Below are 18,983 nucleotides of genomic sequence, written 5' to 3' on the forward strand. Positions count from 1 at the left end.
CAACAACAAAAAGCATCTGGGGAAAACAGGGACACCGGTACCACCCCCTGCGCTCCCTCGCCTGTATTCTGAACGCACTGGGTTTCCTCCCATTTAGGCTCTTCTCTGACTAGTCGCCTAGATGTAGTTCCCAAAGATAAAACCCCAGTTCAGGGGTATGTTCTGGTAACTACAAGCACGTATGAGAAAGTGCCAAACTGCAACCACCGGACAGAGCCCAGAGCTTACAGCCCAGCAGGGACACCAGCAGCTTCTCAGGAGGCAGGCACACGCTCGGCGTTCAAGAGAAACCTCTTAAGAAACCCTGATCGCCTAAAAATGCCAGAGGAAGCACCCAATTTACTGGTTTTATTACTTTTCAAGCAGATCCAGAGGAGAAAAATCCCACCAAGATTTGTGGGCAGTACCGCTGCCAAGTTTACTACATCAATTAAAAGTTTATGGAAGGTCTGGTCCAGATCCCATCACCTCCACAGAAGTCAGTATAAACTCAGACCAGGGCGATGCACGACTCGCATGCTTGGTGGCTCATCTTTAAGCAAGAACGAACAACAAATGACCATACACAAGGTTAATTTGACAAATGCTCTTGCTGCACAAGAATGCTGGAATAAATGCAATACGGCAGATGAGAGCCTCAAGCAGTAATTTTTCTTGCTACAGCCTCTGCTTTTAAGTTTTCACTGGTCCTTCAGCCCTTGGGAATGGTGTTAAATGATCAGAATAAAGATCAGCCACAGTCAGCTCATGTTTACATTTTCTCACCATCGTGTCCAAGAACATAAGAGCACACAGAACACAGCACCATCAACATTAAGACCCAATTTTTATTGCTATCCCAACAATGTGCTTTCATACTTAAGATACTCAGATTGGCAAAAATATCCTGTTTTTTCAGGCTATAGAGTTTAGGGGTGTATTTGCTTTGAGCACAAGACTTCCCCAGTCTTGCTGAGACAGTGGGGATAGAAGAGCTTGCTTCCAAGAATTTTTCCACAGCTGCAAGCAGCTCTTTTTATGCAAGTTACCATCAGTGTTAATGTTTTCAGTAACAAATAAACTTTCTTCAGAGACACTGCACGAATTATAGCCTGTGACCTCGAACATCAGTTTAAAGTCATCGCACTTCTGACTTTTTGCCAACTTTCAAACAACACTAAAATTATACTGCAGAATTTCTTTCTGTATGAAATATTTCTTACTGATAGATATCTAGATGCAAAGGCCGCACGGTTGCATGACATATTTCTTCCTCTATTTTGAGGCTTGGGCACAAGAAGACAAATCTAAAACTTCACATTTAAAACCCAGTCTAACTGTTGCTTCTCAGTCCTTGACTGTGAATTCCTCAGTTCAGCAACTCCTCTGCTACAGAGCAGAGCGTGAAGGCCGGTTTCTACGTGTGCATGCAGCACAGATCTGGAGAGCAGTTCATTCAGCTGCATTTCCTCACCAAACATGACAAGCAGTTGCTTCTGCTCAAGGCAAATACTCAACATCAGCAGGACAACAACAATTTCTGAGACCTCCTGCAACCACCCAGAAACTTTATTCTGTGACAAAAAAAAAAAAAGTTTAGTTCTACAATCAGCACATCCTACTTTTGGTTGCAATTACCTCTTCTTCATGGAGATCAGCGTACAGAGCTGCCTGCCTTGCAGAACTGATTCAAGTCACTGGCATAAAATTACTACCCAAGTCTGAGCAGAACATGAACTTGAAAATTGAAAGAGACACTTATGTATACGAGGTACCTCCACGATCTCCACTATCCATGAAATGATTAGAGTATCCTTCCAGGACGCGCTCCTGAGGAGCGTGGAGGTTAGCAATCCAGTGAACAGCATTTTCCAGAAGAACTGATGAAACAGAGAGGGGAAAATGCAAGCAGGGTCTTAAAACATGTCTGCAATGTGAGTGCATGGGGCACTGTGACACAATGTAAGATCTTTCCCCTTCCTTATGGCACTACCCAAAAAATAAAAGAATTTGGGCAGATGGCTTTTCAGCCGCTGGAGGTGCCGGAGATTTTTTTGAAATAGAAATCAAGAGTTAACTGCTTACTGGCCTGTGATTCGGACTGGCAGATCTCTTGGATCAAATCCTGCAGATGCCCAAGTGACCTTGGCCAAGCACGTCTAGACAGACCTGACACATCTCAGCTGCTTCACCTGCAAGACCAAATGCCCAAATCAAGTCTCTCTGTGTTAGTGCCTCGAGACCTCTTCCTGAACAGTTACATCTTCATTACCATCAGCCTACTTTGATGAACATTGCTCATCAGGGTCAATCAAGCCAATCAAGGATGAAGCATAGAAAAAAGTTACAACTGTTAGAGCAAGGTATTAAATTTAGGGTTTATGTATATGTACAAGTTATGTATATGTACAAGATATAAAATTAATTTATACTGTATCATATATATTGTATTATAATATATCATTTATATTGTATCATATAATCTGTAAGAAAACTCAAAAATAACAGGCAAGCACCAGGTGACACCGTGTTTCTGTATCTACCTTCACAAAGTAAATGCCAGACACAGTGGGACTGCTCCCGGCACTTGGAACACCACATCCCCTCTGGCCCGCACACAGGAATATACGACTGTACAAAGCACGTAGAGGTGCTTTCAGAAATTTACCTCAGGGATCCGAGTCACAGCAATACTCTGCACTGGGATCAATGCTCTGGGGCTGTGTGTTCTCTGCAAAACCCTACGGATATTGACTGTGGGCTACCAGGAACAGAAGAGTTAAACGTACAGTCAAGAGGCAAAGTCAGTGACCTTCACAAGGGACTGCTCTCACGTGTAGACAAGGATGAGTTACAGCTTTAAGTGAATTTCCCAACTGCTCAAACCAGACTTTCAGTGTTATTTTAGTGTACTGTGTTGCAAGAAAATTTCCATGGGGCAATAAGACGTTTGGAGTTTTTTAATGAAAAAATATTTGAGCTGCTTTGGCACAGCCTGAGACCTGCCCTCTGCTCTCACCAGCTTCATGCTCCTCTGGTTACAGTCAAGCCTAACTAGTGTCCCAGACAGCACTTCACAAGACACCATCACACCTTCTCGAGAAGAACCAGCTGCCATCCCATCCCTCTCCTCCACACAGGCAAGGTTCCCATCCACAAAAGCAGTGCCAGCACTTTATTCAAAGTCACTACTTTCCATTTCAGCAGCCACTTTGGGAAGCCAAGGCACTTCCAAAGGAGCCTGCTATACACATACACAAAGGCAAACAAACAATTAATAAGCAAAAGCACATTTTGCCCAGTCAGGCCACCCACTCCAGGCACCCAGCTGCTAAGGCTCTTGGGAAGCAGAAGGATTTTGCCAGCAGGTCCCAAAGCCCCACTGGAAGTCCAGGCACTCGTGCTTCATAAAGGGCATTAAAAACCTCCATCCCTGAGTGCCTGAGAGTTTGTGTCCAGCAGCTCCCGTCAAAGGGACGGGGCTGGGAACAGTTTATTTTTAGACCTCAGCCTCAGCAACATTAATTTCCGTTGGAGACATATCAAACACTTACCTTCTCTAAACACCTGCCTCCTCTACCTCAATTTCAATATTAAGACTGCTTGAGACAGAACACAGAGATTCCTGTTTGCTAATCAGAACAATTTAAATTGGACAAAGCAAGCAAAGAGCTAATATACACAGGGGCAACAGCTGGTTACTTTGCCAGTGGAGAAAAAACAGAAGTGAAAACTGGAAAAGCAGAAAAATATTTGCCATATGCCTTAACAGCGATCAGCGTATTGACACACACTCCCCCGGTATGGTATGAGATACAGATAGTTACACCTTTGAAAACAAATAGTGACAAGTACAGCTCAGCACCAGAAGGAAACCAGTTCTCTGAAGCTTTTTCACAGCTTTACATTTTCTCCAGCCAACTGAAGACGAACTCTGTTGCATAGCTTTAAAGTATAATATATTGAAGACCAAACATTTATATGAAAGCATTAAGTCAGGAGCTATACAAGAAAGGCCAGATTTGCTCTAAAAGTCTCTGTCTCCATGCACGCCACCCTCCACTTAAGCGAGTCCAAGGCGGCGCTGGCAGGACAGCGACTCACACCCCATCCCTTTCTAGCAGCCGCCAGGAAGGACACGGAGCCCCGGGGGTCTCGCCCCGGCAGGTTCCGCTGCTGGAAGGTTTCCACCAAAGGGTGGACACAGCAAGTCTCCCCGGGGGAGAAGGAAGACCCCAGCTGAGCCATAGAAGAAAGCAGCCCACTGCTTAGCCAGTTTTCACAGCATAACTTCCTGCAGGTGAAAAATAAAGCTGTGTTCATCCTCCTCCTTTCTTCCCAGGATACACCAAAGTGCTTCTGTGCATGAAAACCCATTTTTCTTACCTTCTCTGCCCATTTTTATTTCTTTATTCTTGTAAGGAGGTGCAGGAAGGAAAGCAAGTTTAAACATTCTTTTTTATTATTATTATTTTACCAGAGGTAAAAAGAAATACTGTAACAGGGAACAGAAGGCTACTGTAGGAAATCTTCCCATGGCCCAATATCAACCTATTAAGGAGTACAGACCAGTGAAAAAGCAATAAAATGTTCTTTTCCCAAGCAAGCAAGCCGGATCACATCATATTCATGCTTGCTTAAGACTAAACTAAGCTGTTCAGACTACAACACTTGCATACAGGAGCAGATTGTTTTTATAGCGATCTGCCACAGCAGGACCGCTAGTCTTGAGGTTACATTAAAGAGATAAAAGGTGCACTTCGTACCAAGCAGCATGATGTGCCTTCACTAATTTCAATCACGGGAGTGCACTGAAACCAGACAGTGATTTTAAGCATTTCTGCTAGGTTTACATCCCTCAGGCTACGAACTGACCCTCAACACATCATACATAAGCACCATGTTGTTGTCTTTGTTGCTGTCCTGTACAAAGCTAACAAACCTCCCCACATTTTCTCCCATTAGCAACTAGAGTAGAAACATTTAGGGTGAAAGACAGCTTTACAACACCGAGCAAAGCCCACCGCCCCAAAGGCCATCACATCTCAACTGGTAGGTCCCACACAACAGGCTTGGGTCTTGCATTTCGTACTGTTCTCCTTCCATCTGACAAAGATACACTCAGTAGGGAGGGGGAAAAAAAAGACAGTCGTCTCAGACACACACTGCAAGCTAAATATCACCAATTCACATGCAACTCTTGCACGTCCTCTAAAAACTCCTTCAAAAGCCAAGAAGGATCTTTTGATACAAGGCTTGACGCACTGTGGCTTTTCTTAAAGCAACTCCTACCAGGGAACCTCTACTGATGAGGCACCAGGAGGGAGGCACGAGCTCACCTAACAACATGGTCTCCATCAAGTCTTCTGCACAGTTTAGGCTCCAACCCCAGAAAGACAATATGGGACCTGAAGCCACATACATCCTGCTGCCACCCACAATGTAAGGTAGCGATCCCAGGTCTGGGCAGCATGGAAGTCTGATCAACAAAGCCTTATCCCATCGTCTTGTCTGAGCAGGGAAGACGTGCATTCCTGCTGGCAGTATGCGGTCTACTGTAGCACACATTCCCCATGGGTTATTAACACTTGGTTAGTTGTATATAGAATCAACAGCACAGGTAACCCAGCAGTTCCATAAATAAACCACAATTTGTAAATTAAAAATACACTTAATGGTAACAGTGGAGTTTACTTACATGACACATGGGACAAAGGGCTTGCTAAGTTTAACTTATTTCCTTTAAAAGGCAAATGAAAACCAGCGAAAATATTTAAAGAATGGTGTGTTGAATGCAGGACAAAAACGTAATTTCCTCCATACCTGTGATGATGCCCTGCTTCAGGGTAACGCCCGCTATCATTAGAAGCCAGCTTACTATTGGCATTTAAGCTAGTTACTTTACAAATTCTTCCTTCCTAAAATCACAAAAATTTTAAATCTTCATGATGGAAATGCCTCAGACCAAGTTCACAACAACATTAAAACCACTTTGTTAAAGGTTATGCGGCTCCTACTCCCATGACAAGAACCCAGGGCACGGCACAGCAGCCACGTTACAGAGGAAAGCTCCGCTGCCACCCTCCCAGTGCTTCACCGCAGATGCGTCACTGCCTCCCTGCAGCACCCACAGGGATTTCTTCTCCCTAAAGCTCTCAGTGCCCCACCTACACTGACAGGAGAATTTGACTCTCACAGTCATTAAGCCTGTTACAGGTATTGTGCACTTAGAAATCAAATGTAAAAATCCTGATGAAATCAGTCTCGTTCCCACAGCGCGTGCTTCAGGCTGTCTCTAAAGCAGGGGATGACGACAGGTTAATGTATGAACCTGTAACATCCCCAAAATGGAGAATATCGGATATGGGCAGCCAGAGAGATATTTCATTACTGCACTAATAAAGGCAGCTTAGGGCTGCAGATGCAACGAAGAATTCAATCCAACCCAGTAATTACAGACCTTATCTGTGCTGAGATACAGTGCTGCATTGTCTAAAAGTACTTCGAAGTGACAAACCAGGGCTTGATGCCTACAGGCTGTAAGGAGGAAAAAAATGGCTTATTGCAGCGCAACAAAGGACAACTTGCTAGACCTCTGCGAGTCAACTTCCAAATCTAAAACTAAACTTCCACAGAGCTTGCATCCATAGGTTTTTCTCCTTCAAAGCAGAAGTCTTTACTGCTTTTCTTGCGGTGTAAAAGAAAGGGACAGCGAGGAAGAGGTAGATGCTTCACCCAGTGCATACTTGAAGTTTACCTACATAAAAATGCAGGCTCCTCAGAAAACAGTTCAAGGGCAGCACCACAGCTGGGAAGTCCCACAGACTACACAGGCAAAAGCAAACAGGTAAGAAAATATTAAAATTTTTATCTTTCGGCTCCTAAGCTAATCCCACTTCTAAAGGGATCAGAAACCCAACCAGGTCTTTGCCTCCCCAAGTGTCCCAGCAAAACACCGTATCTATTGTAAGCTTTAACTAATAAAACCATAATATCACAGTAAAGCACTGTTTAATCACAACATACATTTCAGACATGCATTTGTATTGGCTTGCCAATCCTCAGGCTGTCCCAGTGTCAGGCAGAAGTCCTTCCCTCAATTTAGGGGCCAACTTACAACTTAAAAAAAAAAAAAAATCACTACAGTTTTATTCTCTAAAGCAGTACAGTCACAAGCAGTGCAGGAACTGAGAGCTGGAAGGGCTGGATGAGTAACGCCAGCTTTTACACAGCCAAACTCTCAGTACTATTAAAAAAATCAACTTTAGAACAGGCACAGAGCATCCGGTGAGATTGCATTGTTCAAGCTGTGCTGAAAGCTCCAGCGTTCCGATTCCTCACCAAAGCAGCTTTTCAGATTTATAAGCGGATCCAGCTCATTTCCGAACGCAAGGCACAGAAGAGCCCCAGACCACAGGGGACATACCCTGCAGCCCGTCCCTTCCCACCTCCCCCGTGGGGCAAGCAGAGGAGGTGCAGACGCAAGGACCAGAAGGATGCAGTAAACCAGCAGCGATCTGTACACTCCCAACGCTCGGTGAGCCCCGCTCAGCTCTCCTCACTTCCCATCTGGATACCCAGCACCCAGCTACAGCTGTCTGTCCCTGATACTGGCAGTGGAACATGAATCGGGGAGAAAAAAGGAAATAAGTGAGTGTGTCACGCTGTGAATCCCCTGTAGCAGGAATGATGTGGGGTGCCATAGAAGTGGGGGAAGTCTATGAAACAGCCTGAAGTGTCCAGACACAGGAATTCCCCCAACACAGCCAGGGCAAACCATAGACACAATGTGGCTTTTCTTCATCCTCCATCAGTATCTGGAGCGCTGAAGGCAAACTGACCAAGTTTAAGCATCAGAAACCAAATAATGACAGAATGGTACATTAGCTGAGTCTGGAAGGCACCTCAGGAGGCCTCAGGTCCAATCTCCTGCTCTGAGCAGAAGCAACTAAATCAGGTTGCTCAGGACACTGTCTAGCCACAGCTTGAACATAGTCAAGTTTCCTTCCCCTCTCCAGACCGTGATCCCAGTATTCAGTCCCTTCTCCGAATTAAAACACGTTTCCTTGTGTCCATGTAGGATTTCCCATGCTCTGGCACCAGCCCGTTGCCTCATCCTGTCACGAGCAGAGCCAGGCTCTGTCCTCTCCGCACCCTCCCGTCAGGCAGCTGTGGGCACCAGTAAGGTCTCCCCTTCTCCTCTCCAGGCTGAGCACACCCACATCCCTCCACCACTCCAGCCTCATCCTGGGGAGCTCCAAACCAGACCCACAGCCCAGACGGGCCTCCCCAGTGCTGAGCAGAGGGGATGGTCCCTTCCCTTGAAATGCTGACTGCATGACTGCTAATGCAGCCAAAGAGACAGCTGACCTCTGATGGCTCCTGGTCACCTTGCTGTCCACCTGGACACCCCAGGGGCTCTTCTGCAAAGCTGCCTTCTAGCCACCTACCCCAAGGCAGGGCTTCTGTTCACCTCTGCTGAACATCCCATCATCCTGTTTCCCCAGCCTGCCATGGTCCCTCTGAAATCCAGATCTGCCTTCTGACGTAGCAACCTCTCTGCTCCATTTGGTATCATGCACAGACTGGCTGCGAGTGCACTCACCCATTAATAAAGACATTATAAAGCAAATACCAGGACTAATGCGGTGTAATCTTATCATGTCTACCAACAAAAAAATTAAATTATGCTCAAACACTACACACTAACAAGTATCAAGCCACACAGTACTCCTAACACAGTACTCCTTGACCCGATATGGCTACTGTGAGCATCAACACTACACACCAGCTTCAAAAGGGGGTTCTACGTGTTGTCTCAAGACAATGAAGTACCACACAATTCAGCAGCGTGAGCTGATAACATGCTGTGCATGCTCAATAGAAATCATACAGTATTAAGATGATGTCACCTTTTGTACCATCACAATATGACTTTTGGTTTGAGTACTCTCTTCCCTCTTGCTTATAAAAATAACATCCCAGGAGAGATTCAAAGGTGGAGAGCCTGCAGCAGTCTCTCACCAACAGAGACCACAAGAGACCCCCCTGACAAGGAAAGGAAAAAAGCCACGTTTTAATTTCACCAGACCACACACTATAAACCTGTAGTGCTTTTTGCTCCACAAGCTCTGCTGGGGAACACCTCAGTGGTAACGTGGGAACAATAAACAGCAGATAAACAGCATCCAGCATCAGTCACAGTAACGCACACACTTGGAAACAGCAAAGCTGGAAGGTCTCAATCTTTTAAAAATAAAGGATGGGGCTTCTGAAGCACACAGCCCTGACACGTAGCCATGCAGCGCCACCCGAGTGCTAACACCCAGATGCCTCCAAAAAGGACTTCAAACCAAAGGCTGAAACGTAACTTCATTAACTCTTAAAGCTGCAGGCAAAGGTGGCACCCCCACCTGCTGCACATCATCTCCACATTTTTAAGACAAAAAGGTGTTTATTTAATCATGTAATCCTCACTCATGCACAGTCCGTCTGGGGATAAGGGGCATGTCTTTGTCCTACTGGCACGAGCACATCTCAGTCACCCATGTCCATTCTGCAGTCAAATACACCCAAACTCACCCCATCTTCCGAACTGGGACCGGTGTATTTTTCACACGTTTCCAAGAAGAGCCATCACTCCTGACAGTTGCAGAAGACCTGAAAAAAAAAGTTTGTGGAACCACCCCTGTGCATTTCACAGAAAAAGAGAAACTTCAAAAATCATGAAGATTCACAGAACTGGCAAATTAGTTGCCATGGATATTTTCTGCTGTGACAAATACTTAATTCTGCGTTCGGATGAGTGACAGGCACAAAGCACCGAGTCAGCTGGGAAGCGCCCAACACCGTACTTCTGAAAACACGGCTGCACTTACAGCCCAAAGTCACCAAGCGCTGCAGGAAGCATCCCTGAAGAAACTAAGCAAGTAACCTGAACACATGCTCTGGCAACAGGAGGTCGAGTGTCTTCCCAGAAGAGCTTTACTGCCCATCCAGGGTTACTGCTGCAAGCTCCTGTTATCACATCTGACAGCTATACCACGGAAAACAGCAGTTTGCTGTTCTTTAAGACCACACAGCTGCAGTGTTTAGGTATCCGTATCAATCAGCAAGCTTTAAGTAAGAAGATCTTATGCATACAGCAGTAATATGCAAGCAGTAAGTGTGAAGGACGTTTTCCTGCTCCATTTTTTACAAAATGCTTAGCAGCAACCTGCTCGAGCTGTTAATAACAGATTAGGAATCACTGTTTTGTGTTAAAGAAGGGAAAGAGAAAGGCACAGACTCCCACTTCACCATATTTATCTTCACATGCATTGCAGAGGCTGCTTTAAACTGCTACGCGTGCCCAGGCAGTGCTCTTCATCTAGAAAGATTTGGAGAATTAAGACTATTTTTAGGGAAAGAAGGACCTCCCCCTGAGTCACTGTAGGGACATATATCTATCCGGTCATGATTTCAAAGCAGAGATATCCTTGAAGAGTTAGATAAAAGATTTAAAAAAAAAAAAAACAACCAAACAGGAAAGTTGATAGAAATACAGTTCAGCCCAAATCGCAGTGAAAGGGAGGCCTGTTGGATGCAGGACAAATACCTGCAACAACTCGTCTCTAACAGATGCATGCAAACCAGTCAGTACTGCTTACAATTGCTGCAGAAATTTCACCACTGCCCATGCGAGCACAGGGAACTGCATGACATAACTTGGGAGCAGCAACCAACCCAGCAGTGCAGCAATGTCATGCAGTTACGAGCAACATCACCTGGTGACAACGGGAGGCCGGGATGACTGAGAGCAACAAGCCACGTTTCAAACCAGTGCTCCCAGGAGCCCACGCTCGCAAAGGTGAAGTGAATCGTGTAAGCACCTGGAACAGGACCAAGGAGATTTGTTCTGCTTTTATCCCAGTGTTGCTACTGACAATCAAATCGTGCCACTGGCCTGTAGTTCCATGCTTTCAATTTGCATTTTTAATTCTGAAGTTGATTCATACACAGCCTGAAGGCTCAGCACTGGCGTCCTCGCACACATGCTTGTGTGAGTCAGCAATCACTGACCCAAGAGCTACAAGCACATCCAGCTTTATCCTCCAGCTTTAACTCCATTTGCCCAGCCTGCAGTCATCAGACAGAGAAATATTAAGTAATTCATTATTAAACAAGCTTTTTGATCGAAACCAAACACAGGCTGATATAAAGTGCAGAAAGATCCCTGCCAAGGTGCCACAGGAACGATTAAAATAATTGAACCGCATAATGAGGACCTGAAGGGAAATGTAATACCTCCAGTTAGCTCAGGTTTTGAAGCACTATCCTATTTAGGGGACAAATCTCCAGGATGCTACAGCATGGCAAGCTGTCCACCCTCCAGACAGCAGGCTGTGACAACTCACATTTCAGGGTGACGACCTGAGTTGTTGGCCATCAGCACTGGATCTGAAGAGACCTACAAGAAGCATAGGGCTCAGATATCACCGCACGCTTCAGTTACCTAAATTACTCGAGTAAGTTACCCAGCTACAATGCAATTTATACATAAGCACAGAACAATACAGAAAAGAAGCTCAACAGTCTGACCTGCTGGCTGCAACATAAAAATCAACCTACAGATAATGAAAGTCCAAGTCATTCAGAAGCGGGTTACAGTGCTCTAAAACCTGCACGTTGCACTGATTGAAAACTCCTCTTCGGAAGGAAATCGGGGAGGTTAAAAGGGATACTGCAAGGAAAAACACCGCAGGTTTCTCACATTACTTCTGACAAGAAAGATCAGCTCCTTCACCAGTGACTCACTGTGGGTCCAGAGGATGACAGACCATGCAAGCACAAATTTAAACCTGTAATTGGAGCAAGCGAAGTCAGAGCTGAATACTATTACCCTGGAGAAAGACAGGCATAGGAGCTACAGCCTAAAGGCAGTGACGCCAGTCACCTCCACGCACCTGCACCAGAAGAGACAGCCATATCGCTCCTCAAGCGTGCCCAGCAGCACATGCTGAAGGAAGAGAACCCAAAGGCTGACAACAGTTTCTCAGAGGTGAGCAAAGCCACTGTTGTCACAAAGCAGCAGCCAGCCCACACAAGCCCTCAGCTGCAAAAGGCAGAGCTGAGCAGCAGCTACCAGCAATGTGTGGGAGAAACACAGGACTGGAGCAGCAACCTTTCCCTGCCCTTCCAGAGGACAACAGAGGAAGGCTACAGCAAAGGCGTGACTACACCTACATGTGCCAGAACAATTGAGACCAGAAAAGGGTGACAGGCATCTTACTCTCCCATAACTATCCAAGCAGCTGAGCCCATAAATATGCTTCATACCTGCAAACAGCTCCAGGAACTAAAATTGCAGTGAGCGATGCTACGTGAAAGTTCATCATGTAGTTGACCTTGAGACAGCAATACAGGCTGCAGTCATTCCACACAAAACCAGAACGCATTGCTCCTCTCAAAATTTTAGTTCTTCACAAGACAAACCAGCTACTTCTGCTACAGCTTCATAAAATAAAGGACCTGGGCCTGTACACTTGATTTAAGATTATATCGGTAGAAATAAATCATCGAGATAGTTCATGGCTCTTGTTGGCAGTTTGCAACCAGCAAAAAGAACGAAGCAGAATACTACAACCAAAGGAACAGATAAAAAAAATCCTCACACAGTGCTAATAATCAGGCCATGATGCAAACACCCTTAAGGACTAAGATCTGTGTCTCATGCTGACCTGCAGTGTCAGCAGCAGTTGCTGTTTGGAGTCAAGTGAGCCCAACTCCCCCACCACAGCACTAAACTGGGAGCAGAGCAATCAGGCCTGCAACGAGCAGCCCAGTAAAGAGCGTTGCTCATCTCACACCACGGCAGCACTGGAGTGCTGCTCTGACGTGCCGTGCAAGCACCACGTCCCCAGTCACAAAGCACACAAGAGGAGCTTCCTCAAAAACGGGCAAACGATGAACAATGATCAACAGCAAAGCGCCAGATGGATAAAGCAAGCATCATGTGAAAACAAGATGACTGGGAACACGAATTATTAAAACACTGTTTAAAAACAAGTAGCTCCAAGTCAACATGCAGTTACAGGGCTGTCCTTGAAACCTGCGTGCTCCAGCACCCCAAGGATGACAAACAGTGAAGGACATTCAGCTGCTCCTGTGTCTGCAGGGGGCCAAGCTGTTATAAAAATCATTCTAGGAGAGTGTATCTCTCTCCTCATTTTACTATGTACAAGCTAAATATAAGGAAATATTTTTCCCCCAAGGGTGGTCCAACACTGGAAGAGGGGCCCAGAGAGGCTGTATAATCTCATACCACAGAGACATTCAAACCTCAGCAGCTCAGTGTCCTGAGCAACCTCACTGGGTGGCCCCACACTGAGTGGGCACTGGATCAGAAGCTCCCAGAGGTCTCTTCTGGAAGTCCTCAATGTTTCCATGTCTCTAGGATCAGCAGCCATTTTCAAGCTCCTTCCTAAACTCACTGTCTCAGTTTTCAGCTGGAGTCTCAGGTACAAGGAAGAAGCAAAAAAGCCCTCCCTGGTTGTACTCAAGAACTTACAACGCTAACCAAGAGTTAACTGCTGGATAGTGAAGAATGCTGCTCTGGGAAACAGCTTTTCCAGGGAACTGAGCTGCCCAAGCCCTGCACCACAGATAGCAGAATAACGCAGACCAGGCAGCTAAAGTGCCCCAGGCACCCATCGTTCCTCTAAGAGCAGACCCAGCAAGGGGAGCTAAGGTTGCTTTCTGGTAAGAAGCCTTTCACTTCACAACAATGACCCAATCACACACAGCATGAAATGTTTTTCCCTTCTCCATTTGGCATTGCGTTAACTACCACATCCAGCGACCACAGAGAGTACTGCTGAAGGCTCTTCAGACACCTGAATAACGGGCTACGGACCAAACCCAGAGGGGACAACATGAAACTCCAGCTCTTTGAAATGCTTGGAGAAGACAACACTCATCTGGAGCATTGATCATAAGAGCCAATGCCGATCGTTGATGAATTAATACTTACCTAAAGATCCTCTCTAATCTCCTTGAAAACACTCATCTGCTCAAGGTGATTAGATTCTCCTGTACAGACACGCTAATTATAGATAATGATAAATCTTTAAGTGGCAGCCTGCCAGAGCAGTTTAGAAAGAGTTCTGATCATTAGCAAGTCAAGTAGACCAGTTGTGCCATGCTTAAAGTGCCTTCCAACATAAGCATCACCTCTGTGCTGTAGATTTCCAAGTCAGCCAAAAAACTCAGTCAAAAAAACAACCCAAGAGAAACAATCAAGGACAATTAAAATGGTCCAACTATCTTGCTGTGTGACTCCTCAGTTTCTAAATCTACATGCCTCACTCCAGAGGAGGGTACTGCAGAGGAAACCTTCAAGAATTACTAGCTGTTATCATTTTCCACAGGTTCAGAGTAAGGAAAATGAAGCAAAAGCACATGACCTGGAGGGAAGCTTCACTGGCAGCAAGACTTGATGTCTTCATAGATATAGCAAAAATACAGGAGGCTTTAAATACTCCATTTGTAAAGAATACTCTAATTAGAAGCTTTAATTCAGCAAACTGTCCCTGTGAAACCAACCGGGCGGAAAACAGGCATTGCACCTGGCTGCCCAAGAAAACCCCAGCGAGCAGCTCCTGCCGGATGGCACTGCGCCCACCCACGCGCCACTCCAACGGGAGCTCCCCAGAGCCCCTGCAAGATTTTAAGTGCTCAACTCTACAAACAAAAAACCTACCAGGAATCACCACCAGGCAACGTGACAGGCTGTTTTTTCAAGTAAGCTAAAGAGCGAGCTGCAGGAAATTCAAATGAAACAAAAAGCCTCAATCTGGAATTAAATCAATACACACAAGGAGGCCACTTGGGCATCACGGTGCAGTTTTTCCAATTAAGACGATTTTAGCGCACAAGCAAAATGAAGTTTCTATCAAGCTAGCCCTGAATAGTCAACAGCTAAATCATCCAGGTGGTGTATCACGGCAACCACCTTCCAAACTCAAGCTACAAAGGCGTCAAAAGCCACGGAGACAAGGAGAGCACAAGCAATTCACCCGCGAGGTTACGATTTAACCTGCAAAGCCTTCAGCAGTGAGGGCAGAAAAAGAAAATTCTCTTCAGAGCTGGGATGAGCACAAAGACCCAGCAGAAAGTAAGACACGTGGCTCACAGAATAGCGAGACCTTTACAGAAGTTATTTCTTGAACTCTCTGCATAAAAGTCAAACAAGAAGCAGCCCATGTTGCCCAGCAGCCTGCTCACAAGGAAGAGGTCAGTGAGCTTCCTTGCTCCTGTCAGTTAGCTAGAAGTCATACTACAATAAAAATGCCAGTTTACCCCAGATTGCCTCATAGGAGCGCTCTGCGATGAGCAATTTGAGCAGACGCTCAATGGACTGGCATGACCACTATTTAAGAGCGTTTGTTTTGAAGAGTATCATGGAGGCTTTTTTCCATTTAAGAAAAGCTTCATCACGTGTTTTGTACTATATTTTTGTACTCCTGACTCACAACCAAATTAACTCCATTCTCATTGAGACGAATGATGAAAAGAAGGCATAAAAACCTTCAGCATCACTCTTCCCAAACAGCTGCTGCAGGTCTGCGCTGGCTGAAAGCTCCACAGAGTAATGCATTTTCAACTCCTTCACATGCTGCTCAGAATAATTTCCTTGGGTGTTTTTGTTTATTGTTTCAGCCTAAAATGGATCAAATGGTCTTAAAATAAACCCAGTTGTTCTGATCTAAAATAATTGTTGAAGAAAACCACTTGTTTGATCATGACAGACTTGGCACCGATACAGAAAAAAACACTCTGACATAATTACAAGTGGAGCATTAAACTTCAACAACCTTTTCAAGCTGCACAGCTCTGCTCGTCCAGATCTGGACTAGAGTTAAAGAGCATAACCACACCTGAAAAGATTACAAGTAAATCAGCTGAATTAGAGGGAGGTAACTACATTTTCAGGGAGGGGGGGGTTGTTAGAGAGCATTTTTTCTGGCTTGAATTTGGGGCCAGGGGGGCTCAGTTAAACAACTCCAAGTAGATAAACACACCACTGAACTTCTGACCTGTTAACCTGCCACGGTGCAACTCCAGGACCCAAGTTCCAGACATTGTTTTAGAGCTGGAGGAGTTTATATTAACACCTGACACTGAGCTGAAGCTCAGGGATCTGCTTCAGGCTACGTGCCAGCAGCTGTAGCAGGGAGGGAATCAGAAGATGAACTTTGTGTCAGCAAGAAAAACAGCTTTTGCGTAGCCTTTACAGAGAAGTCCTCACTCACAGGGTTTGGTACTTTAAAGATGTATTAATTTATAAAGCTTTAACCACTTTTAATATCTGGGATTGTTTCCATGTTCTGAAATACAGCCAACATATAATCCACGATACTAAAGGCGACAGAGCACGTCTTCCAAGTGACAAGAATAAACATGGTCCTTCCTAAAGGATAAAAACACCAAAATCTTACAACAACCATATGTTTATATTTTTACCACTCAACTGATACAAGAAACACAAGAGAAGCGACTAAGACATCGCTTTGGATCAAACCTCAGTCTTCTGTCCCCGTGTCCAATACCCTCCTCACTGAACCTACAGCCTGTCTGTACAAAAACCATCCCATTAGACAGCAAAGCAAGCCAGGCAAGACTTCTGAGTCCCTGCTAAGTGCTGTAACTTCCTTCCTTCCTCCAATAACACAGCCTCTTGCCTCGGCTGCCTCCCCGAGCACAACATCCCAGGCCATCCTCTGCCCTCGGACACAGCCTCTGCAGCACTCGCATTGCCACGAACAGCTACTGGAAATATTTTCAGCCTCTGGTGTCCTGTCCAGCAAAAAAAAAAAAAAACAAAAAACAAAACCAGCAGAATCACGTTACAAAAGCAAATCAATTTTAGGAGAGAAGGGTTGGGTTTTCTTGTTAGAAGGCTTATGATTTTGGCTTTAAGGGTAGTTGTAGCAGCTGCAGATGCTGCAGCATGAGGCGGAGGGATGGGGGACCAACGGGGCGGCCGATCCCCGCGTCCCGGCCCCGGGGGCCCGCACCGGACCCCGCCGCGGCGCTGAAGGATCAAAACCCGAGTTTTGCTTTAAAAGAGGAGAGAGGAAAAAAAAAAAGAAACACGCCAAACTCAGTAAAACGAAGAGATTTTCGTTCTGCAAAAGCGCAGACCCCGCGGGGCGCTCCCCGCCGGGCGGCCGCGGCTCGTTCCCCGCCACCGGAGGCACCTGCCCGGGCCTGGCGGGGCCGGCCGACCCCGGGGGCAGCACCAGGCACCCGGTACCGGGCACCCGGCTAGGGCAGCCGGAGGACACCGCGTCCCGCACCCGCCCCGCCGCGGCAGGCCCGGGCCGGGCCGAGCAGCCACCGGTACCGGCCCGCTCTCCCCTGCCCTTCGTCTCCGGTACCTGTAGTAGCTGAGGAGCCCGTTGCTGAGCACGAACCAGCGGCGCTGGTAGCCCTTCAGGTAGTTGGTCCACTTGAAGAGCCAGCCCTTGTAGGTGTCGGAGCCCGGGGCGGCGGGCGGCCCCCCCGCCGGTCCCCCGCCGCCCCGGCCCCCCGGCTCCGCGCTCATGGCCGGCAGCTCTTGGCAGGCCAAGCAGGGGACGGCGCTGAGGAGAGAGACCAACCCGCGGGTGCTGTTGCCGCCGCCGCCGCACAGCGCGGCCGCCTTCCCCATAGACCCCGCGGCGCGGCGCGGCACGGCCCGACGGCTCCGCTCCCGCCGCCCCGCTCCGCTCCGCCGGGCACCGGCGCGGGGGCGGCGCCGCGACCACGTGACACGGGGGGGGGGGGGGGGGGGGGGGGTGCGTGGGGGGGCGGAGAGGCACGTGAGGCGGTGGCGCGGCGCGGGCGCCCCCTGGCGGCGGGGCGGGAAGGGAAGAGCCCGCGCCCCCCTCCCCCGCCATTTTGACCCCCGCCGCCATTTCGCGGCCCCGCTGACACCGGGGGGTATCGTGGCTTCGTTGGCGTCGACCCCTCCTTTACAGCCAGGCAGCGGGGGCGAGAGAGCGGTCAGTGCCTTGGGGAGCATCGGAGAACGCTCCGGAGAGCGGGGGGGTGTTTTATGCGGCCCAGCCACAGGCAGGACCCCAGAGCTGCGGCCTTAGGAGCCCCACAGCCCGCCACGGTTGTGCCATTGCTCCAACACCCTTCTCTAAAAACACAGAAAAATGCCATTCTTAAAGCTGTTTTTAGGAACAGGATGACCTGGGGAAGAATGCAAACCATCAAGCAAACACGGAAAACCTATGAGATCGCTAGGTGAGCACATGTGGGGCAGAGGGGCTGGCACGAGGGGCAGCAGAGCGGGCCAGGGGGAAGGTGCTGTCACAGCTCGCATAAAAATCCTTCTTGGTGCTGCCTGCCCAGCCAGGAGGAACAGCCCTGTCCCCCTCACCTGCTCCCCACCACCAGCCCACGGTCCTAGTTTTTATGAGCTGGGTCACATCCGAGGGGGATTCCTCTCCACAGCGAGCCCAGCAAAGCGCCATGGGGACCTGCAGCAGATGCTGCCCCACCGAGGCCCCTTCCCTTCCCACTCCCAGCCCTGGGGGATCGCCTTTCTCTGATCTTGCTAATCTGCTCTGATCCCCCCTGATCGCATTACTGCTCGCCCATCATCCTGCACGTGCACATCTGCCTGCTTGCTCATGGCAGCCCTGCCAGCACAGGCAGCCCAAACCCGGAGCTCCTGCCAGGGTCTCACAGGGGCCTCGTGGGCTGTGACACAGACCTGGGACCAGCCATCTCTGTCCTGTGTGACAGCTGGTTTGTGGACGCACCACAGAGCAGAGAGGCTGTGCAGCTGCACTTGAAGGAGGAGCAGGTGGGGTGGCACAAGGGCCGTGGGGAACCCCACAGCACTTAAGGGGTTCCAGCAGGCTGACGCCAAGCAGCGAGTAAAGGTCCCATGAACAAGGGCTATCAGCACTGAGTGGTTGGTTTGAAGCTGAGCAGGGAGATGTGGGGCTGGGTCTGGCTGAGGTGTG

The 18,983-nt window shown here is 47.8% G+C and overlaps 1 protein-coding gene across 1 annotated transcript in view; it reads right to left on the bottom strand.

The window, feature by feature from the left end:
- The window catches only part of OSBP2 (oxysterol binding protein 2), a 129,320-nt gene extending 111,402 nt beyond the window's left edge, over positions 1 to 17,918 (bottom strand). Inside the window, 3 exon segments of the mRNA XM_074887534.1 lie at positions 17,400 to 17,686; positions 17,689 to 17,802; positions 17,805 to 17,918. Coding sequence (XP_074743635.1) covers positions 17,400 to 17,686; positions 17,689 to 17,802; positions 17,805 to 17,918 — 515 coding nt within the window.
- Between the last annotated feature and the right edge of the window lie 1,065 nt (positions 17,919 to 18,983).

Source organism: Strix uralensis, chromosome 17 (assembly GCF_047716275.1).
Source record: "Strix uralensis isolate ZFMK-TIS-50842 chromosome 17, bStrUra1, whole genome shotgun sequence".
Lineage (NCBI taxonomy): Eukaryota > Metazoa > Chordata > Aves > Strigiformes > Strigidae > Strix > Strix uralensis.